At 37.7% G+C, this 24490-nt stretch overlaps 1 protein-coding gene across 3 annotated transcripts in view; it reads right to left on the bottom strand.

Moving 5' to 3' along the window:
- Positions 1 to 4948: 4948 nt before the first annotated feature.
- spns3 (SPNS lysolipid transporter 3, sphingosine-1-phosphate (putative)) overlaps positions 4949 to 24490 on the bottom strand; it is a 20490-nt gene continuing 948 nt past the window's right edge. Inside the window, exons 2-13 of one of the 3 annotated variants that reach the window (XM_079814718.1) lie at positions 23474 to 23727; positions 23316 to 23381; positions 15387 to 15523; positions 15046 to 15197; positions 12859 to 12925; positions 12148 to 12290; positions 11585 to 11737; positions 11087 to 11276; positions 10248 to 10313; positions 9848 to 9946; positions 9400 to 9571; positions 4949 to 5677 (exon numbers count right to left, since the gene is read on the bottom strand). In XM_079814718.1, coding sequence (XP_079670844.1) covers positions 5634 to 5677; positions 9400 to 9571; positions 9848 to 9946; positions 10248 to 10313; positions 11087 to 11276; positions 11585 to 11737; positions 12148 to 12290; positions 12859 to 12925; positions 15046 to 15197; positions 15387 to 15523; positions 23316 to 23381; positions 23474 to 23681 — 1497 coding nt within the window. In that variant the 5' untranslated portion in view covers positions 23682 to 23727 and the 3' untranslated portion in view covers positions 4949 to 5633. Of the gene's footprint in view, positions 5678 to 9399; positions 9572 to 9847; positions 9947 to 10247; positions 10314 to 11086; positions 11277 to 11584; positions 11738 to 12147; positions 12291 to 12858; positions 12926 to 15045; positions 15198 to 15386; positions 15524 to 18033; positions 18100 to 18198; positions 18303 to 23315; positions 23382 to 23473; positions 23728 to 24490 lie in introns of those variants that run through there. The other 2 variants (XM_079814720.1, XM_079814719.1) reach the window with 2 other exon arrangements.

Raw genomic sequence — 24490 nt, 5'->3', positions numbered from 1 at the left:
TTCAACTAAAATATCTTAATTTCTGTTCCGAAGATGAACGGAGGTCTGACGGGTGTCGAACGACATGAGGATAAGTAATTAATGACAGAATTTTCATTTTTGGGTGAACTAACCCTTTAACTTCTTGAGCAATTTGAGCTACAGTAACTCGTCTGTTTGATCGGACCACACGGGCCAGCCTTCGCTCCCCATGTGCTTTAATGAGCTTTGGCCGCCCATGACCCTGTCACCGGTTCACAGCTGTTGCTTCCTTGGACCACTTTTGAGATACTGACCACTGCAGACCGGGAACACCCCGCAAAAGCTGTCGTTTTGGAGATGCTCTGACCCAGTCGTCATCACAATTTGGCCCTTGTCAAACTCGCTCAAATCCTTATGCTTGCAGGGTGTCAAATCGGTGGATTAAACTTTCCAGCACTGCATATAAGAAAGAGAGGAACCAACCAATTCACTGAAATAACTCTGACTTTACAGTGTTACAAATGAGAGAGAGGACAATTTAGGATGAACCGATTCACTAGAATAAATCGTTGCTGATAATGCTGAGTTATGGAGAAAGAGAGCAAGATATGACCTTAGAGATGAGCGTGTTTTATTCCCTTTAAAATGACTCATGAGCAGGTTTAATGAATAGCCTAGTTCAAAAAGATAAGTGACCAGTTTGGATCGGCCTGACAAATTCACTAAACTACCCTAATGTTACGAATGTTGAGAGACGAAGCAGAGAGATGGAATCCACTTGCACGCACAACTATAATGAAACTATTCAGGAACATCCAGGAACTCAAGACCCAAGACACGAACAGGTTAACAGCAAACAACGACCGACAAAAGACAAGTGAACCACAAGCATATATATATACACACACAGGCAGACAAGCTTAACAAGATAAGACCAAAGAGCAATGTAGCTTTCGGTCGTGCTACGCGGCTTATTGAAAAAAGTAGCACATTAATGGAAAAGCAGAAAAGGCTATGTGGTCAAGCTTACTGAAAAACATCATGCCTTTTATTTAGTTATTCAACATTATACTTAACATGACTGAGCATGATGCTGCATAGCTTAGAGCAGCACGGCAAAATGCAATTCAACAATAATTACAGAACTGTAAAGCAGAACTTGAGTTATAAAGGCCATAGTATCATCATAATTATACATATACGCAAAGCTAAGGGCATTTTAATAAACAGCGCAGCAAATTACAAAGGTAAATAGCACAGGCCTACCCCTTGTTCACCCAGAGAGTTACTGTAAGGCACTTTGTTCTTTCATATTGTTCCAGATAAGTACTGTTTATGAAAGTATGAGCATATGAGCTGTTTGTGCATAGGGTACTCACACTGTGTGCCCAGGGGCGTAGGAACGACTTTGACTTTGGGGGGGACATTTTGGCCACTATGAATCAACGTCCATCCCACCATAATAGTAACATACAGTATGGTGACATGGTACAACATGTATGTTTTGCTCATGTGATAATGTAACGGGAAAACAACATTCTGCATATTGAAATGTGCAGTTAGTGCTCATTTATTTCACCCCCATTTCCTTTAAAAAAAAATCTATTTTGCACTACGTACACAAAATACTTCCCCTCAGCGTCTTTTGGACAAAAAATGTCACCATTGGAACCCATTAAAACTGCAATTTTTAATCCCATTGCCATTTAACTATAAAATGATGCAATCTTTGTTAATAGGCTTTTATTCTGTTGGCAGAAAATAGGCTAAAACAACCTTGCCCTCAAATAGAATAGATATAGAAAAAACAGCATATTAATAGCCTAATAGAGATTGAACAGGCTACTCCAAACTGCGATTATTCTGGTTAAAATGTTTTTTTTTTTGTTTTGTTTTTTTTTACAAATGAAAAATGTATGCATATAACATTTTATATATACATTTTTATATATTAATGAGACTAATAATTATTATTATATTCCATAAATACAAATATTGAACAAACAAACAAACAAAACAATATAATAATATTAATAATAATAACATTTATATTTTACAGAAAACTGCTGGGTTACCTGTTAATATACAGACAGCATATGACTAAAAATCATTAGAAAGGTCTAAGGATTTAATGTAAAAAATCCGGCGCTCGGACACATGACCCAGAAGCGATTTGTTTACAAGCAGAGGAAGACGCGCATGTCTAAGCTGTTGGATTCTACATTGATCGTGCTTTAGGTCTCAGCGTAGTTCTGAAAATGGGGCTTAAGTGTGCATTTCATGGATTCCCGGACGCTGGCGCTACGTCATATTCTCGCGCATGCATCATGGAGGCACACACGGAAGACACTAACAAGCTGGATAAAGGTGTTATTTTGATTTTTTTTTTGCGCACAAAAACTATTGTCGTCGCATCCTAAAATTCTTGTAGAGTCACTGTGGTGAGATGGACTTTGTAACGACGTTTTAAGTGCCTTTTATGGGTCTTGGGAGTATTAATGTACTGAATGCCAATGGAGGCCTATCTGAAGCCTTTCTCAGCCATCAGCTTTCAACAAAAATATCTTCATTTGTGTTCCGAATATGAACGGAGGTCTTACGGGTGTCGAACGACATGAGGGTGAGTAATTAATGACATAATTTTCATTTTTGGGTGAACTAACCCTTTAACTTCTCTCTGCCAATCAGATGCTCCGAGTCCGACTATAGGTGAAAAGTGAAGAATATGAAGCTGGTGGGCGAATGGTGATTATTAAAATACTGTATAGCATGAAATGGGACCTATCACTCTGGCTTTGACTTGCTGGCAAAACCGAATATCATCTTTGTTGCACTCACGCTTTCAAAATAAAAGTTCCAAATGTACAGTTTTTTGTCCCTGCGGTACAGGCAAATTTTTGGGTGGGACACATGCAGCATTTTCAAATATTGTTCCTACGCCAATGTGTGTGCCTCTTATTTATGATTATGAAATGCACACCAGTAAGTAAACACTGACCATGTCCGTTCTCTCTCTCTCTCTCTCTCTCTCTCTCTCTCTCTCTCTCTCTCTCTCTCTCTCTCTCTCTCTCTCTCTCTTTTTGGCACACCATAATGCTTCTCATTGATCGCCCTGCAAATTTATTAGCCATTGTGACAGCTTCCTGCCAGGTTCAGCAGGCAATCAGGGGAAACACACAACTGCTCAGATAAAGGGAGGGCACACAATACCTATTGTGTCCTAATTGCGGGTCAAAGTATTACCCCAAATGGAATGTTTTTCAGGTATGCGTGTACGTTCGTGTCTATAAACGTGTGGCCATGTTTTCTCAGTGTGGTTACGTATGCACCTCCCTATCCACCCAAGCTGAAGAATGAAGATTGTCGCTAGAAGGGCTTAAAAATTCCAAACACAAGGTCAAAAAAACAAGAGAGCGCGGATGAGATGAACAAAACAGGGTAAAGGAAATGGATTCCAGCCAAAGGCAAAAAAATGAGCGGCAATGGCTTTAAATACAATTACCTTGACCTTTTGCGGTCAATAGCACTCCGAGTTTAAGTTCAGTGTTTTGAGGAAAGTATTTGAAAGGGTGTGCACTGGACTACTGGTTACATAAATGGAAAACAATGTTATCTGTCCTTTCAACACTGGAAAACAGCAACGTTACACATCTTAACATCTATTACGCTCACAACTAATTTTAAACCATAGGAGTGAGCTTTGAGTATGTCTATTTGTATACTGTAAGTGATGACAAAATGACTGTGTAACTTTAGAAAGTGTCTCAGTTTATGTTTGGAGGTCTGTGTTTGTGTATCTGTATTATTTTTAAATGCCGGAATATATTTTATGGTTTCTGTGTCAGAGGGGTTGGGGGCTTGGCGTGTTAGGGCTTGTTTGTGTGCGTGTTGATGTGTAACATGCCATTAGAAGTGGCACTGAGTGAATGACACTGGTTTAGCTGGATGATTGACAGCTCCCTGTTTCAAAACAGGCAGTGTGCCTTACAGGCATCAGATAGACACGGAGACATAAATAGGATTGGTCTTATGGTTTGTTTTCTAACCCTAACCCTAAGGGACGTAAACGGTGAGGTTCATGAAGACTTTACACTTCTTATCGCACATCAGCACCAGTCATTCAGTCCCACTAAAGCAATAATCAATAAATGAACATTCATGACTCTACTGGTATCAGATGACATGATATGTCTTGTACAGGTAGCTCATGAAACTGCTTAACACACAGTACAGGACTTTGCTAATATTTGGAATAGATTTTTAATTACCTTTATCAGGTGTACTAATGAGCCTCTCTCTTATGACCACCAAGGCAATTACCACACGTTCAACAGTAATGGCACATGGTGCACTTTGGTGTCTCTTGGCACAAATATAGGCTAACTTTTTTTTTTTTCTCAGTATGACACCTATTCTTTTGTCCCACCTCAGAGATCTTAAACTTCTCCTGAAATCCGATTCATTATAGTCAAACTATAATTTAGTAAATACGTTCAAAAAACATTTAGTTGTATACTATTTGTGTGCAATCCTGTTACCGCAAAATTACACCCAAGTAGTAATTTTTTTATTGTAAAAAAAGAACAACGTTGGCAACCCATTCTGCAATCATATAATATCGTAAATTATATATATATATATATATATATATATATATATATATATATATATATATATATATATATATATGCAATTAAATTCTGATGTTTATTTAATGTTTATTGTTTGTTGGGTGTAAATCGAACAATTCAGGGTTTTAATTTGTACTTGTATCTTATATTTTGAAAACAGGGTTGAATAAAAGATTCATGGTTTGACTCAGTAAGACTCCATCTGTTCAGGTCATAAATGTTTTGTAGTCGACAGGCGCTGGTGTTTTTTTTTATTTTTTAAATTAGTATATTCTGCCACCTACTGTTGCTTAAGGGTATGACAGAATTGAACAACTACTGTATGTGGAAATTAAATTGCAGCCAAAGCATACAAATAAAAGCATATACATTTATTTAAATGTTTTTTGTTGCACAAAAAGAAATTAAAAAAACATAAACAATAGAAAAAAATTGTAAAAAAAAAAAAGACATTTAAATGGCCTATTCATTTGCTACACATTTCCAGTCTCAGGGTGTACACTGGAGGACTCATTTTGCGCACAGTATTTCAAGCTTTGAGTTTTAGTCCAGGAGGGGACGTTCTCTCCCCTTGTTCCCCTGAGGCTCTCATTAGTAGCACACAGCTGCCGAGAGAAGAAAGCAGGACGAAAGTTCCTAATGACACGTACATGGTATGCCAAGCTTTGTCTACCAACTTTTTGTTTGGCATAAATGGGTGAAAATGACATCATAGCAAGCAGTTTAATTTCCCAAATGGAAAATATGTAAGCAAGACAATAAGTCGCTCACACATGTAGGTGTGAGTCATGACTAATTCAAAAATGTTAAAACATAAAAATGCAGCCTAATGAGTTTGTTTGTTTTTTCTTAGTAAGATGCAGGCCAGTGTTTTTGTGATGTAAACTTATACATTACTTGTATCCTATTACAACGTGTGCTCATCGTCATTTGAAAGTTTCTCAAATCTGTCCATGTCTCTCTCTATTCATTCACATGCATTTACAAGTGTCTGATTGATGTAGCAAAGCTCATCCAAGGACTTGGTTGGTGTGTAAAAGGTCACAATGAGTCTGCGGATGTCTCTGGTGGTGCAGGAGCCTGACCTGAATTGAAGAAGACAGAAAGGAAGGAAATTATTCAAATACATGCATTTATGTACCGCTATGGAGTAACATCCAAAACCAGCTTCAAGCTGGCATAAAATGTGACAGCTTTTCACATTTTAAAATGGGAGCTTTGGACTCTGATATTAGAGTTCGACCCTCAGTAAAACGAAAATATTGACAAGAGCTGCAGTAAACAGTATCTTCTGTTCTAACAAGGGATGTGCCGATATGAACACAGAGGAAACCGCACGCAGGCGTTTAACCTATCTCTAATTAATCTCACTTACATCAGTTTCCTGCTAATAGTTTTTACTGTCTTTATAGATATATGGGAGTACTTTGTTATACTTAAAATATGAAAATATACAGTATTTTGTAAGCTTAAAACAAAGAAACACTGTGCATTACAGTTTTTCTCCATTGGTTTGGCTCATTTCTTGAAACAAAAATTACTTTCTCAAAACAACATGGACAAATCTCCAAACCAAGCAATTGTTCACAACAGAATAGCATTACTCATTCATTTCATCAAATTGCAAATGTCCCAGTACATGTCTCAATGTCTCAGTAAATCTTTGCAAATAATTAAGTACAGGTAGCCTACATTTAGCACAATTTCCAAGTGAATAGATGTTCAAGCGTTATGAATCAGCGAGCCGATTCATGATTCGGATCGCGTGTCAAACCGCCAAACTGCTGAAATTTGGCGATTCAAACCGCCAAACTGCTGAAATTTGGCGATTCAAACCGCTGAATCGACTCGCTGATTCATAACGCTTCGAAGCTTCATGGTGCCTTGTTTTGAAATCGTCATCACTATGTAAGTCGTTATTTAGGGGTTTTTTGCGCACAAAAACTATTATCGCCGATTCATAAAGTTATTTTAGAACCACTGTAGTGAGATGGACTTTGTAACGACGTCTTTAGTACCTTTTAAGATTCTTGAGAACCGTGCCATTGTGCCAATGGAGGCCTTTCAGAGCCATCAGCTTTCAACTAAAATATCTTCATTTCTGTTCCGAAGATGAACGGAGGTCTTACGGGTGTCGAACGACATGAGGGTAAGTAATTAATGACAGAATTTTCATTTTTGGGTGAACTAACCCTTTAAGATTTTAAAATGTTTTTGTCTCTTATGCTCACCAAGACGGCGTTTATTTGATCAAAAATACACTGAAAACAGTAATATTGTGAAATAGTACAGTTTTCCATTTTTATTATATTTAAAAAAAAATTAATTCATTCATGTGACGACTACAGTATAATAATTTAAAAAGAGACCATTGTCCCAGACTCAACTTTGAGCCTTGCGTGAAAATTCCATCACGTTTCGCCAAAGATTTGATTACAGTGTAATCTTTTATACTTTGTCACTAGCTAGGAGATTTTATTATCTGTGCCAAGAGTGTTAGCTAATAGATGCCATAAGGCGTGTTTAGAATAAACACACATTGGAAACAACAAAGCTTGTGAACTTAAATTACAATTCATTTTTCACATTTAAATAAACTTGTGGATTTGATCATTTAATAGCTTGACATACCAGCTTTTGTTTTCAACAATTAATCAAACAATTAAAGGGGTATGCAAAAATGCGCTGTTTTTGTGTGTCCCCCTTTAAATGCAAATAAGATGCTGCTCACGGCCCCCTTTCTAGAAGAGCTCGAAACTCTGATTACTTCACTCAGACACTCACTGAAAATGTCAGAAACTGGTCAGCCTCATGTTCAAACTGGAGTCAGACAATGATGGAGAGACTAAAAAAGAAGTGACAACATGTAGAATGCAACAGGATGTTTCTGAATGGTTAGTTGATGCGGAGTTAACTATCTTCCAGTCATTGATTGGCATATTCTGTCATGATAATCTTTAAATCGCTCGCTTGGGAACTGTTGTAAAATGCCTACAGAGTCAGAGAATATATGCTGCATGAAGATAGAACAGGTATAGTTCAATTTAATAACAGTTATAAGTTATGTTGTCATTTTACTTTTATGACATGCTATTGCATTCAGAGGCGGACAGTAGTGAAGTATTTTTACTTTCCAAGTAATTTTATTTTTCAAGTATATGTACTTTACAGTACAGTACTTGACAGTGTTCTTCTTTGGAAAACTTTTACTTCACAACATTCCAAAACATAATATTATCATTTTTACTGCACAACGTTTCATATTGAATATCATTTAATACTTATTTACATAAAAAATGTAGTACTGTATACTTTTACTCAAGTAAAAGTAATTCAAAGTTTTACTTGAGGACAAGTAAGAAAGTACTAAATTTGTAATGTAATTAAAGGGCAATGGAACATTTTTCCAGAAATAAAATGCATAATTCTCTCGTCTCAGGGGGACATGAGGGGGGAAAGTACCATAATTTGAATATACTGGGTTTCTACTGATACAAAGCCTAATGCTAAATCACTGAAGTAACCCTTTAAGTAGCTATTAAAGTAAAAAAAAAAAAAAAAGTAGTAGTACAGTAAAAAGTACGACATTATGATTTGGAATGTAGTGAAGTAAAAGTTTTCCAAAGAAAAACAATGATAAAGTACATATACTTGAAAAATGTACTTGAGTAGAATGTAAAAATACTTCACTACTGTCCGCCTCTGATTGCATTCGTGTTACAGACTCTCAAATGTGCTCTACTACAACAACTCTTCCTCTTCTCCATATGGCCTTCCTCACCCTCTTTGCTGTGTGTTCCCGGGGGCAGGGTTAATGTAAATTTTAGGGTTAGTGATGTCACTAACCTGTGAATAAGCTCTTTGTAGTCCCTACCAGCCGTTTGTTGTAGTCTTTAAAAAGCGATTTCTTTCAAAGAAAATATCTCCCTTTGCTTTAAACTTTGAGCGTTGTAACTTTGCAGATGTTGTTTATGCTCAAAGAGCAACATTACACTAGCCTGGATGCCAGCCGAACTTAACCCCGCCAACAACTTTTGAGGTCGGGCAGTTCGGTCTGGAATTGATCCGTTGTGGAGCAACTATGTCCGAACAGGAGCTGTTCGGACCAATGAAATTGTCAGGGCGGGCTTTAGACGATAATGGACAGATGATAAACAGTAACGTAAGCGTCACCAAAGAGCGCTTGGGTTGAATTTGTTCAAATCCTAAACGGAGAACTTGTTCGTCTATGCGTTCACCTTTACTATTTCTCTCAGAAATGATGATCGTGTTGGGAAGTTCTCTGTGTATCCTTAAATTCTTTTTTACAACACTGGCAAAGATCGTTTACACTCATCTTCTTCCTCTACTTCTTCCAGCATGCGTGCAGACAGTGCAGTTGAGTTCTGTTGACATTTGGCAACTAACATTATGTGTCGCTCTGTTGCTCTGATTGGTTGTAGGTCTATCCAATTGAGGTCTTTCCTGGTTCGGTTGAAACACACCCCATAATCACAGCCCAACGGAGCGGTATCAGACTCATATTCAGACTAGAATTGAGTTGACAACGTCAGGCTAACATTACACACTAACTAAAGTTAAATCATCATCAACCAGCCGTTTAAATAAATGTAACTTTTTAACTTAATATTTTACAGTTTTTTTTAAATCTGCCTACTACTGGATTTATGTCTTGTATTCATTAAATGCTTTATATTTATTCATTTTTAAAATCGAATCAGCCAATTATGTCCAAGAATATACAAGCATTATCAGAAGGTACCAAGAAGACAAGCAATTTGGACAGTCTGTAATAACCTGTTATTACCTGAAGTGAGCAGTTCTGCTGCTTTCCTGTCCTCTTTGATATACAGAGAGGTCATTAAGAAAAACAGGCCTCCCAAGACCCCAATGAAGGGGCACAGAAGAACGCTATATTCCAGTCTACGGAAGTCCCAGCTGAGAGAGTCTGGTTTATACTTACGCAGAGCATCTGAGATCTGAATAAACCACACAAAAAGATAACAGTCAAATCGATTAAGCTTGTAAGTTTGTAAGTATATAATTTATGTGTGTGTGTGTGTGTGTGTGTGTATACTGTATAAAATGTTATGCTATATGCACTACTGACAGCACTACTTTTAAATCACACTGTGAAAAAAGCCATTTATTTACGCCAAAATAGTTACTCGCAATTTTTTATCCATGTGTTCTATATCACTTCTGGATAGTGACAGCATAGCCTTTGAAAGTATAGCGGATTAAAATATGCTTACCGCACCAATAAGATATGGACTTCCTGCATCTCCCAAAAGATGACAGACCATAATCTGTAATGCCTCAGCTGTCGCTCTTCTGGTAGGCACGACAACATACTACAAATAATATGAATACAATTTAAAAGATGCCTTTTACACAATTTTTTTGGCAGCAATTGTAATCTAATAAATCACACACTGGAAAATGAAAAACAGTAATCAAACAATACATCACTGTTCTCAACATTTCTAAATTTAAGCATAATGGAATTTTTACTCTTATACTATTAGCTTTATTGAATCACTTAGCAGGTTTCCACATGCTTGTCGCCCTGTTCTAATTTAAAAGAGAGTGTGTTTCATTTCTGCACATTCTTTATGTTGTTTTATGTTGTAATGAGAAGTGTAAACCTCTCACCAGCAGAATGTCCGCCAGAATAGCCCAGTTGAGGGACAGCAAAGTCTCTCCAATCGCAATGAATGTCTGTAAAATGGCACAAACATCAGAAACATAGAGTACAGTATATTTAGAGAAAATAATGAACGCTGGTGGTGGTCACACTGTGCTGTTCTTTTGACAGAACCTGATTTCAGCATCCTGGAACAAAATTCCAAACAACCAATTCAATTTAAGAGACAAGTTTACAGTTTATGTCAAGTTCAAGCTTAAAACCATAGTTAGGTGCTTCTACATCAGTGTTATTCACCCATCATTTCCCTCTGATTTTAGGGCTAAGGTATAGTTAGGGTTAGGTGTAGTTAGGACAACATTTTCAGACAGGAATGTCATTCTAGGATCCACAAAATATGTTGACAAAAATATGATTTGCTAAATAACTTAGCAAAATCAGGACATACGTTGTTCTATATGTATTCAATCTATGTCCCTAAGTAAATTGTTTAAGTTAGTTAAAAGGAATATTTTAAAGTTCACCCAAAAATTAAATATATCATCACATTTACCCTCAAGCCTTTATGACTTTTTTCCAAATCTTTATGACTTTTTTCCAAATCTTTATGACTTTTTTTGTTTTGTTTTGTATTTACAATCAAAGTCGACAGGGTCCAGGTTTGTGTCTGGCCATACAACTTTCATTGTATGGATAATAACAGTTTAAAAAATCTTTAAATTATCTTCTGTTGTTTTCCACAGAAGAAAGTAAGTCATACAGGTTTTATAACATAACTATTCCTTTAATATTAACATAAATACTGAATCACCAGCCAACTGCAGAAACGTGGCTGAACTTTGCTTACGTATGTGGCCGGGATGCTGGTGCCCGCCAGGACGATGGCAATGAAAAAGCAGGGGGAGGAGCTGAGCATGCCAACAGCACATATCAGAGGGTCTGCGTTGGGCAATCTGACTCTCAGCTTCTTTGATATGTAGGTGCCCATAAACACTCCCACAACCCCTGTCACCACTGTGATTGCTCCAAAGATGTAACTTTCACAAGAGAAAGAAAAAACAGTGTGATATTATTCAATTTTGGCCTCATACTCTCTCAACTCTCAAGTTTGGAGGTACAAATGGCTGAAAAACATACTGCATCAGATATATTGACAGGATTGCAAGAGCAAAAACAGCTGAAGTAAACAGTGTGTACTATCTAACCAAGAAACAAGCAGATATGAACACTATCGCAGAGGACGTCTGCCATTTAACCAATCTTTGGTTAATCTCACTTTTACTAGTCTACTGCTTTCCTTTAAGATCAGTTCAATTATAGTCAAAAAGCAAGAGGCTTGCTATACCTGTCTAAAGGGTTACAGGGCTCCTCCTTGCAAGGTGGTCTGAGACGCTGTGTAACCTGTGCACGAGACAGAAAGGTGGGGGTCCAGAAGGCCAGAGCCCCTGTGACAAAAGCCATGGCCGTCACACCAAGAGAAGACCAGACAAAACTCCGACTGGAAGGAGGACACAGATCCAAAACACAATAAAAAGTAATATTTTAGGAATAATATTTATAAATAGAGAAAACCCTTAGAGCAGTGGTTTTCAACCTTTTTGACCTGAAAGGCCTCCATTGTCCAATACAATATTGTAAGCCCCCAACCCTATATTTCTATTTCTATAATATTCTCAAAAAAAAAAAAAAGTTAATGAGGGGAAATAAAATAATAAAAATCTTGATTTAGGTGTTTTAGCATTTTAATTACATTTGACTTTTTTATATAATTAAAAAAATAAGTCAGTCATCCTGTGGAACCACTGCCCTTGACGATATGCAACTGAGATCATGACAAACACCTTGAAGATTGTTATGAGCATATGCCAAATTGAATGACATAAACATTTAATGTAACTTTTGACTTACTTCTTCCAGAGGTACTTGATGTCCTCAATGTAAGAGGTGCTTTCCAATGTTGCTCCTCCTTGGGCGTCCGAGGCTCCACGAGGAGGATTGGGAATCAGAAACATAAGGAGCAGCAGACCCAGTAATCCCAGAGCAGGACTGATCTATATCAGAAGAAACACTCAATTTTCACTCAAAGTATTTGTCTTGATTATATTAGTCAAATATATGCTTACATTGCAAAGCCACTAAAATAATCATTACTGATGTACATAATCTTGTAAATTATACTTCTACTCAATGAGGGAAAGACAACAAATATTTTAGCATCTTCAACTTTGGTTTAAGTTAGCTTAATATTGCAATTTTGTTTTTAATACATTACATTTTTTCCCGCAGACCAAATACTTGCCAGACCCTCTGCAAAAAACTGTGCACCCCCCCATTTAAGACCCCTGTTTTACTGAGAACGGAGCATTTACACTGGTTAAACTGAACTTTTTTAGCTTGAATATAACAGATATGCAATGTAGGAGACCAAGGAAGGAAATCTGATTAGACTCTTAAAATATAATGCAATACAGAGCCTTTTTTTATTTATAGCTGACTACATTTCAGTTGACTGCATAACAACACTATTAACAGATTATTAAGTCTAACACGGTAAAGCTATAACATAGCTTCTGCGCAATATTGTCACTCTCCATATATTAAAAATATATATTCTCTTACCCTCAGGGCCCAACGCCAATCCCCTGTTGCATTAGCTACAGTTGCTCCCATTATATATCCTAGACCACTAAATAAAAAAAATAAATAAAAAAAGATTCAACAAAAGTCTTGTCAACAAGTAGGACACACACACAAATAAATATATATTTAGTCACCAAAATGTATTCAGACACCTTCAACATTCACACATTATCACAGTTTATTCACTATATAAAAAATTAAAATAAAAAAGTAATAAAATATGGCAAGAACTCTAACTTAAAATGTGTCAGAACAAATTAATCTTGATAATGTCAGATAACTTTGATAGAAAGATATGTAATGGATTACAATCAACCAATCAGCTGTTAAATTTAAGTACACAATTAGATAATACCAATTTAAGGCAAACCAATTACCAACCAATGCTTAATTTTGTTCAGTCTGTGGTGTAAAAGGTCGCATTAGCAATTAAAGAAAAAACACTTAAGCAAAACATGGTCAGGTCAAAGTGTCTGAATAATTTTGGTCCCACATTTTTATAATTTTTACTGGCTGTCCACTGTATGAAGAATTTTTGGGTGTATGTCACAGGGTACATCTCAATCAGCTCCCTAGTTCAGTAGTTAGAGCACTGATCAGGGAATCAGTCAATGGGCTGACTCCTTGATCAGTGCCCTGACTACTGAGGGAGCTGATTGAGATGCACCCACAGTTTTTTTTTTTAAAGCATGCAAGCAAGCCTGGTCCAGGTGACAAAAATTTATTACGTAAAAACTCATTACTTAAAAGCAATTAAGTACTGCAATCAGTTACTTTTTTAGGGAGTAACGCAATATTGTAATGCATTACTTAAAAAAAAAAAAAAAAAAATCACTTTCCCCAACACTGGCCTTCACTGCCATACAGTAGTATTGATTTTATACAATGGTTCAAGAAACACGAGGCTAGTTCTAAACAAACAACAACGTAATTAATCGCTGTGCCTCATTTGAAAGGTTGCACCCTTTAAAGTTCACATTTGTTAGCAACACACATCAACGAGCATGTCTTATTTCTGAAAAGTAACCCTTACAAAATTGACTGTTAATCCTCGTGAGGCACAAATTCCTGTAATTTATTTTTTTCTCTGCAATGTAATGGTTATTTTTCTTAAATATACCTCAATAACATATGTGGCCGACAAAGGCGCAGCCTTCGAAATGAGATAGGGTTTCAGAATTAATCAGTATTTCAAACAAATCAGTTGATTGAATGACTCATGAGACATGAGACAGTCACTTGTTTCAGTCCTGCAAAAATCAGAGTTTTTTAATGAATCATTTTAATAAATGAGTCAATGACACACTCATAAAGAGTCACTTGTCATCCCTACTGGCATAAAGATGTAACCTGCAGAAAGAGTCACTGAAAAATCTCCACTACTAAAGCACAGACTGGCAGTCAGTCTGAAACAAGCAAAGTTTCATGGTTTCTCCCCCAAAACCACTTCAGTGCAAATCCCGCCCTGCACCCAATTTCTTTGCTTAAAGGAACACACCAACTTTTTGGGACTTTAGCTTATTCACCGTATCCCCTAGAGTTAGATGGTACGGCTCAAAGTTCTATGATTATTACGCAGGAATGAGAGTATAGTTCCTAGCCATATCGGTCTACTCTAGAAAATCGCAACTTTTCATTTTCCGTCGGTCTTAGTACACGATATAACTATACACATCACAACATGTAAATAGGAAAATGAGCAGTAGGCTAGCTGGAGCCATTTACCTCCAGTCTTTGTGCTAAGCTAGGCTAGCGGTGGGTGCGTCAGACAGAGTTATGGCACGCACAGAGATGAGAATGGTATGTGTGGACTTATCTAACTCTGGGGGATACGGTGAATAAGCTAAAGTCCCAAAAAGTCGGAGTGTTCCTTTAGAGGTTAGGGTTAGTATTTGTTTTAGCATTGTGTATGCAAAAAGCACTGTGATTTACATGACCAATGAAATCTTTAGAATCGTCAGCGATTCTAAAGCATTGTAAGCCTAAGTTGCCACCAATGGTCTCTACGATCAACTTAGGCTTGCGATGCTTTTGGCAAATGCAGCCCTGGTCATACAAATGGTAAAAAGTCTGTTAATTAGCACTTTTAGAATGCCTCTCAGCCAATGAAATTCTAGGAACAAAACAAACCATATAGACCATATAGTTTAGTAGTAAGACCTTCACCTTCCGACCGGTATGAAAATATAGAAGAAGGAGATCATGAGAGTTCTCTGGTTGCCAGTGAACAAGTCACCAATTATAGTAGGAGCTATGGTGGAGTAACTGGCCTCTCCTGTCCCAACAAAGGCCCTCGTCAGGACCAGAATCCAGAAGTCCTGTGGTGAGAATCAAGACAGGTCTGTAACTTAAAACTAAATTTAATTCTGTTGTTTCATTTTAACACTGTTAAATTTAGTAGAAAATAAAGATATTGTTCAAAAGTACAGGTACAAAAAGAAACAATTACACGATTAAAATTGTGAGACTTCATTCCCAGAATTCCCCATAAAGACTTTGTACTGTACCGATTTTGAGACGAAAGAGCTGCCCAGTGATGTGACAATCCACACAATCAACCCAGCGATCATGAGAATCTTCCTGTCATAGCGATCTCCAAGGTAACCAAAAACTGGCGCCAAGAACATAAAGCTACAGATAAAAACTGTAAATATGTTAACACAGGATTGATGGCGAAAAGGAAAAGTTTGATTGCCACAGTGTGGCTGTAACAAGGAAGCCTAAAATGCAAGAAAATATAATACAAATAGTCTTTAATCCAAAAATCCACAGGAACACTCAGGAAACATATTTGACAACACATAACTTGGACAACACCAAACAAAGAACTGAATGAAGACAGAACATAAATACACAGAGGAACTAATGAGTTAATTAATGGGTTGGGGAACTGGCTGCCTTTGGTAGAGGAAGTGGGAGAGGGATAGGGCGGATGCCTGTGCATCGGGGAGGCTGGGAGTGATCACAGGGAGCGTAGGCGACGTGGAGCTGGGTGTAACCAGAGGAGGAGACTCAGGGCTGGACGGAACCAGCAGGGAAACAGCAGACACAAGGCTGGGCGGAACCAACGGTGAAAGGAGATTTAGAAGAATACTCTCTACCAAACCCAATTCAAAGTCAGAGGCTAGTGGAAGCTCACCATCAGTGGCGGGAGTGTGGGCAGGACTGCATTCCATGCCCTCAAATTCCATAATAACTCCCTTGTGCCAGTGCACCTGGTCAGACGCTTCGTTGGGCTCAGGCTCAAGAGCGGGGTACGGCTTAGATTGGTCTTCTGGCTCATTGTCCGCAGCAGCTCCATGTCTGTGCTGGGCACAGGCATCCGCCCTATCCGGCAGGGTGCAGGTTGACTGGGCTTTGGGTCTGGAGTGGGGCTGGTGTCGGGGCAGATTGTGAATGGCGAATTGTTGTTCACCAGCACCCACTCAACGAGTGTGGCGAAGATGTCTCAAGAACAGCTCCCTGGAAGGCGTGCCCTGAACCTGGCACGCCAATTCCAAAAGATCCCAGGTGTGAGACTCTGCTCCAGGCATAACATGTGAACTGCAGGAAGGACCATGGTGATTGAGGGAGAGAAAACTGTTTTCTGTTCAGTGTTCTGTCACGGTGTGGTTATAACAAGGAAGCGCACGACGCAGGAGAATCTCATACAACTAGTCTTTAATCCAAAAATCCCCCAGAATCCACAGGAACACTCAGGAAACAGGTTTGACAACCACGTAATTTAGACGACAAAGAACTGAATTAAGACAGGACTTAAATACACAGAGGAACTAATGAGTTAATTAACTGGACAACAGGTGAACGGGTTAATTAATCCTAAACCCTAATTCACTTTTCCCTACATTAGTCCACTAATACAGCTCACGTGAAGGAGTGAATGAAAACGAGTGAGTGAATTCGGACAGCCGTTGAGCGTGCATCGGCTGTACACTCATTATTGTGGTGCAATGTGGGATTCAATGAGAGCACTCAATAACGTCCACTATGTTTTCGGACACCACTACAAATGGTTTCATAGACAGGGCTTAGATTAAACCAGGATTAGACCTTAGTTCAATTAGAACATTTAAGTATCTTTTTTAAATAGGCCTTAGAAAAAAAAAACATTACTGGTGTGCATCTCGAGACAAAACAATGGCACTGACATATTTTAAGATACGTCAGCGCAAGTTGCTTTCCGTTAAAACAGTTCAAACATGCATTGTCTAAGCCTTGTCTGAGAAACCGTGGCCATGAAACGAAGCCAAAACAGAACATAACCGTTACAGGGATCCATAAGATTTTTCTTTTGTAAGATGTCTCTTATAATGATCAAGGTCAACAGTAATATTGTGAAGTATTATTACAATTTAAAATGACCGATTTTTATTTTAATATATATTAAAATGTTATTTATTCCTGTGATGGCAAAGAAACATTTTGTATTATCAATGTTAAAAACAGTTGTGCTGCCTAATCATTTTGTGGTAACCGGTATTCTTTTTTTTCCAGGATTCTTTGATGAATAGAAAGTTCAAAAGAACAGCATTTATTTGAAACAGATATCTTTTGTAACATAATAAGTTTCTTTACTGTCACTTTTGATCAATTTAATGAATTTTTGCTGAATAAAAGTATTAAATAAATAAAGTCTAAACTGTTAAATAAAGTCCAAATCTTTTTTTTTTTTCTAGCTACATGTCATCAGATTCTCCACTACTTTGTCAAAGCTACAACAACATCTATAAAACATGATGCTGTGTAACATATAGATTATGCAAATCCATTAAACAAATTGTGCATTATTTTAATGACTGTCAGTACGCAGAATAATCAACCAACTAACAGTTTGGAGATTAGAGCAGACCGAGACTGAGTAAGCATGAAGCTGCAAACCAGATCAGTGTCAGATTAGATGATTTAGATTTATTAGTGCTTTCAAGAATTGCAAACTCCAAGATAGATTACATTATTTACGTGTACAAATATGAACATATCTGCTTGTGTTTTGCTTAATACCAGGCTTGTTACTAACTTACGAAATGACAGTAAAATACATATTAGTTAATCTCTAATAAGGATGTACTCTTGTAAAATGTACTCTTGTTATGCAATGTTCTCTTCCTTCTTTCTGTTTTGTCAGTGAAATGTACTAAAAAGTTAAACTGATACCTGTCTGTAGGAGTCCTGATGTGCTGTCAGAGATTGTGAAGTAAGTCTGGATGCTAGACAGCACACCTGGATCAGAACCAGAACAATATCTGTCGCTATTTCTAATGACATTCAGTGAACCATTAGTGATCACACTAGCTATGGCTTTGGGTATAGTGTGCTCACCTGCTATAGTATAACGGTCCATATAGTTAAGGAGATTGATGTAGCAGAGCACTGCCACTGTGATGTAGGAGCGTCTCTGAGAAATGGAGGTTGTTTGTATGGAGAATGCAGGAAGGCTCATGGTGACGAAAAAAAAAAAAAACGCCACAAAAAACCCTACTGTTTTCGGGTTCAGTGTTCTGTCACAGTGTTGCTGTAACAAGGAAGTGCAGGACGCAGGAGAATATATTACAAATAGTCTTTAATCCAAAAATCCACAAGCACACTCAGGAAACAGATTTGACAACCATGTAACTTAGATGAAACCGAACAAAGAACTGAATGAAGACAGGACGTAAATAAAGAGGAACTGATGGGTTAATTAATTGGACATCAGGTGAACGGAATAATTAAGCAAGGGAACAAACTGGCACACACTAGGAAACTAGGTCACACAGACAAACAGGAACAGAACTAAAACATAAAGAAACTAACAAAACAGAATATAACGTTACAGTATGCTCCCCTCCCCCCTTTCGGAGGTGCACTTGCGCCGACAGGGGATCCTCACACCAAGATGGCGCTAGGGACTAGAAGGCTCGAGACGGATCCACACCATTATATGGAACCAACTGAGGATGAGCCGAGGGACTGACTCAGGGCTGGGCGGAACCAGCAGGGAAACCAGTGGTGAAAAGAGATTTAGGGGCAATAATCTCTATCAAATCCAATTCAAAGTCAGAGGCCAGAGGAAGCGGGGAAGGGTGTTGTTGCTGGCTCGCGCACCTGGTCAGACACTTTGTTGGGCTCAGGCTCAAGAGAAGGGTATGGCTCAGATTGGTCTTTTTGGCTTGTTGTCCGCGGCAGCCTCCGGCTCCATGTCTGTGTTGGGCACAGGCATCCACCCTATCTGGCAGGGTGCAGGTTGACTGGGCTCTTGGTCTATAGTGGGGCTGGTGACATCCTCCGCAGTGCTGATGGTGAACGACGAATCATTGTTAACCAGCACTCCACGAGTGTGGCGAAGATGTCACAAGGACAGCTCCCTGGAAGGCGTGCCCTGGACCTGGCACGCCAAATCCAAAAAATCCCTGGTGTGAGATTCTAGGGAGCAGTCCCTCTGCTCCAGGCATAATATGTTAACTGCAGGAAGGTCCATGGTAACGGAGGGAGGGAAAAAAGACCAAAAAAAACGCCACAAAAAATACTACTGTTTTTGGTTCAGTGTTCTGTCAAGGTGTGGCTGTAACAAGGAAGCGCACAATGCAGGAGAATCAACATGATCTCACAGAATTCCGTGAAATGAACACGGGTCCCTTAACTCAAAATCCGTGACAGTTTCACGGAATCGCCGAAAATTCCGTGATGGGTCCACGGAAGTGATTCCAATGCAAGTCAATGACAGTAAAAAGCAGACATGATTTTATGAATATTTATAGGCTACTTTCATATTTTGGAGCAACTAACTCCACTCCTACCCTAAACCTACCCACTCTCAACAATATAAAAACACATAACAGGCAAATACAAGTACAGTCACAGGTATTTATTGCAAAAACTGACCAAAAACAGTATAAAAGTATTAACTCATGTTGCATTCCAAGTCTTTTGAAGTCACACGATGTCTTCATGTAAAGAACAGAGTTGATATTAATGTTTAAATCGCTAAAATGATGATCCCGCCGCTCCGTTAACACACTCATTCATATCTGATTCAAATAATACACACGACTCTTCAGCGTGACGCAATCTGTCACGAGACACACGAGAGCCAATGGCATTTTACAATCGAAGCCGACGTAATGACGCTATTGGTCACGAGACATACGACAGTCAATGCTGTCAAAGCTGACGTAACGTTTCTCCCGGCAGCAAATTTGAAATGTATTTTTGATCTTTGGCGGATGGACTCGACGCTGCTGATCGCTTTTGGGGATTTTCTTCACACAAATTAATCGTTTGGCCTCGGAACACTTGGAATATTTGTACTTTTGGAATAAATTGTGCCTGCAGTCGTATCTGCCTGTTATATCCTGTTTTTTTATAATACACATATGGTTAGGTTTAGGGAAGGGATTGGGTTACGAGTTCAAAACGTGTCTAAATACTGTAAAAAAAATATGAAATAAATAAAATTATGCTGGCTGATTAAATCGAGAATCACACCCCATGTTATAATGGCAAAAATCATAGTTTCATGATGATAACCATGCCCAACGCGTCTGTATACTGTCATTGACTTATATAGGCATCACTTCCGTGGACCCATCACGGAATTTTCGGCGATTCCGTGAAACTGCCACGGATTTTGAGTTAAGGGACCCGTGTTCATTTCACGGAATTCTGTGAGATCAGGTTGAGGAGAATATATAACAACTATTCTTTAATCCAAATTCCACAGGAACACTCAGGAAACAGGTTTGACAACCACGTAATTTATATGACACAGAACAAAGAACTGAATGAAGACAGGACGTAAATACACAGAGGAACTGATGGGTTAATTAATTGGACATCAGGTGAACGGGATAATTAATCAAGGGAACAAACAGGCACACACTAGGAAACTAGGACTGTGTCTGAAATCGCCCACTAAACCCTCATGCACTATTCCCAACATTAGTCCAGTAATATAGTGCACTTTAGGGAGTGAATGAAAACGAGTGAGTGGGCAGCCACTTTTGCATAGTTTGTGCTTTGCAGTTTAATAATCATTTGAAACTTAGTGTAAACTATGTATACACCCTAATTAAACTATTTAATAATCAATTAAAAAGAAATTTATACTTGTAGGATATTACGCTTTAGCCACATTGGTAAATGGAAGGATGGATGGATGATTCACCTGCGGGCGCCATCTTCTGGACAGATGCAGGAATTCATTCGGCGCAACCCTCACAGTGCATTATGGGTATTCTCCAGCCTTTGAGCGAACATCGGTTACACTCGTTATTGCGGTGCATTGTGGGATTGAATGAGTACTCTCTATAGTGTCCACTATGGTTTTGTACACCACTACAAATGGCTGTTCAAACAAATAGTGCCCTATTTAAGGGTATGGGGGTGATTTCGGACACAGCCTAGATCACACAGACAAACACGAACTGAACTAAAACACAAAAACATTTTTTTTCATAACTTTTATGGTTATCAAGGTCAACAGTAATATTGTGAAATATTATTACAATTTAAAATAATTGATTTCTATTTTAACATATTTAAAATTGTAATTCTTTCCTGTGGCAAAAAAAAACATTTTGTATTATTATCAATGTTAAAAACAGTTGTGCTGCCTAATCATTTTGTGGAAACCATTACCTTTTTTTTCTACAGGATTCTTTGATGAATAGAAAGTTCAAAAGAACAGCATTTATTTAAAACAGAAATCCTTGGTAACAGAAATGTCTTTACTGTCACTTTTGATCAATTTAATGCATTCTTGCTGAATAAAAGTATTAATTTTTAAATTTTTAAAATGTAAAGTCCAAACTGTTAAATAAGTCCAAATCTTTTTTTTTCACAGGATATTTCATTTTTCTAGCTACATGTCATCAGATTTTCCACTACTTAGTCAAAGCTACAACAACATCTATAAAACATGATGCTGTGTAACATATAGATTATGCAAATCCATTAAACGAATTGTGTATTATTTTAATGACTGTCAGTACGCAGAATAATCAACCAACTAACAGTTTGGAGATTAGAGCAGACCGAGACTGAGTAAGCATGAAGCTGCAAACTAGATCAGTGTCAGATTAGATGATTTAGACTTATTAGTGCTTTCAAGAATTGCAAACTCCAAGATAGATTACATTATTTACGTGTACAAATACGAACATATCTACTTGTGTTTTGCTTAACCCATAAGAACCCGGACCAATTTATCCTTATAGGAAAATTATGGGGCATATAAAACAGGCTTAATGGATCACTTGTAACATGTTTCTGCAGTTGTTTTTGAAATACAACCCCTCCTTGTGAGAGATCTGTAATGTTACACATATGTGACATTGGGCGTTTATGATACATTTTTTATGTTACATATATGTCACATTGGGCATTTATTTCTCAGTTAAAAAAAAATAATTCATATTTGTTTTGCTAAATAGCAGTTTTTTTCTGTTTCTTTTCTTTTCCACAACATTTATCAAAATTATGCATATTACCGTATTAAAAAATTATTAACAAAACATATCAAGCCATAGACAGATCTTCCAACACTTATCCCCTGCTTGCTGATTTTAAGAATCATTGTTGTCAGTGAGATGTAGACATGCTAGAGTCTGAAAACAGTTGCGTAACATTTTGTCAGCCACCATGGGATGTCATTTTGTCATTTTCTCAAGTATGCATGATTTCCTGACATTTGGTGCAGATCATGCGCAGATCAATACCAATCAATATTTCAATTATATTAAACAGTGCTGTTAACATTTTTCTGAGTCCCAGATTTTATATAAAACATAGAGAAAATATATAACACTAAAACAAATATTGAATCTGCTAAATTAATTTAGCAGCTCATTAATATTTTTCTTAATATGACAAATACATCAAAATTCCACCAACTGTTGTTAGGTTAACAGCCCGATGTGACGTATATGTCACCACAATATTTTCATAACTTGTTTTATATCAAATTGTTTAAGAAATGTATTAAAATCAGGTTAAGTGTAATCTATGATAAGTTATTAAAATGTTAGAATTGTTGCATGGGTTGAAACATACCTTTAGTAACAAAAACAAGCGTATTAAAAAATTGCTCACACTGCAACATGTGCTAACCAGACAGGCCACCATTTTGGAAATGTTGCCATGGCAACAAAAATGCACAAATTGTCACATGACTGAAACTGGGTGTTCCTTATATGTCACTTAGGGACTTCCTGAGTTGACATTTAGGGATATTGCTTTAAAAAGACCTTTCCAGATAATCAAAAGTGTTTGTGACACCCGTGTCACTGTGGGTTCTTATGGGTTTTAATACCAGGCTTGTTACTAACTTACAAAATGACAGTAAAATACATATTAGTTAATCTCTAACAAGGATGTACTCTTGTAAAATCAAGTTATGCAATGTTCTCTTCCTTCTTTCTGTTTTGTCAGTGAAATGTACTAAAAAGTCAAACTGATACCTGTCTGTAGGAGTCCTGATGTGCTGTCAGAGATTGTGAAGTAAGTCTGGATGCTAGACAGCACACCTGCATCAGAACCAGAACAATAGCTGTCATTATTTCTAATGACATTCAGTGAACCATCACACTAGCTATGGCTTTGGGTATAGTGTGCTCACCTGCTATAGTATAACGGTCCATATAGTTAAGGAGATTGATGTAGCAGAGCACTGCCACTGCGATGTAGGAGCGTGTCTGAGAAATGGAGGTTGTTTGCATGGAGGACGCATCACTATCTGGTTGCTCAGAGCTCATGGAGCCATAACGTACAGTCGTGTTTGAGCGGAGGCTCAAGCGGGTTTTTGGTCTGTGTTCGTCGGAGGCCATGGTTCTCTCGGTCTCTATTGCTATACTGAAATACTTTTTTTTGTCTCTGGAAGAAGAAAAAATACTTGTAAGCACTGGTAAAAGTGTCGAAACCATTGTTGTTTTCAAGCCATCTTGTAGTGATTAATGATTTGTGAACTCTGGCATAAAACTCACATGGATTTCGTGTGATTCAAGGACACTGAATAATGTTTTCAGAATAATCAGTAACCATGGCAGCTAGGAAAAGCATAGGTCTGGAGTGTAGTCACAATCAATGAACAAGGATGATGACAAATACCTCATATGGAAATAAACACCCAACAGTATTTTATCAAATAATTTGGTGTACTTTTGCTGGATTAGGAAAACTTAACTGGCATTTTGTGCAAAAAAGCTAATGCCAAAGGCTTTTCATGAATGTAGAATCAAGTGTTTAAAGTTGGTGTCTGGAGGATGTTTGCACACAACGATGCTATTTATACTTCTTCGTGATAACAGTGTTGGTAACCTATAGCTTATATTGGTTGGTATACCAAAACTTGGTAATGACAAATAAGCACTTCAGGTAGGACTTCTGTGATAAATGGGCCAGGCACTTTCAAACCAAGCCCTTGATAATGGGTAATGGTGAAAATTTGCTTTTAGGTCATCAGTGTTAAATGGGCTGCCACAACATTTCTGTGGATATAGAGCAAGCTCATTTCATTCATGACTTTGTAAATAAGCAAATTTAGTTTGCTGTAGCATCTCACAAGCAAATTTGGCCTTTTAATAATAATACTTTTGTAATGTATCTGACTAGAAAAAAAGTGTTTTTCTGTATTACA

Source organism: Gobio gobio (genome assembly GCF_949357685.1).
Source record: "Gobio gobio genome assembly, chromosome: 4".
Classification (NCBI taxonomy): domain Eukaryota; kingdom Metazoa; phylum Chordata; class Actinopteri; order Cypriniformes; family Gobionidae; genus Gobio; species Gobio gobio.
Note: the sequence above shows the minus strand (reverse complement) of the source record. Positions and strands in the feature narration are given on the sequence as shown.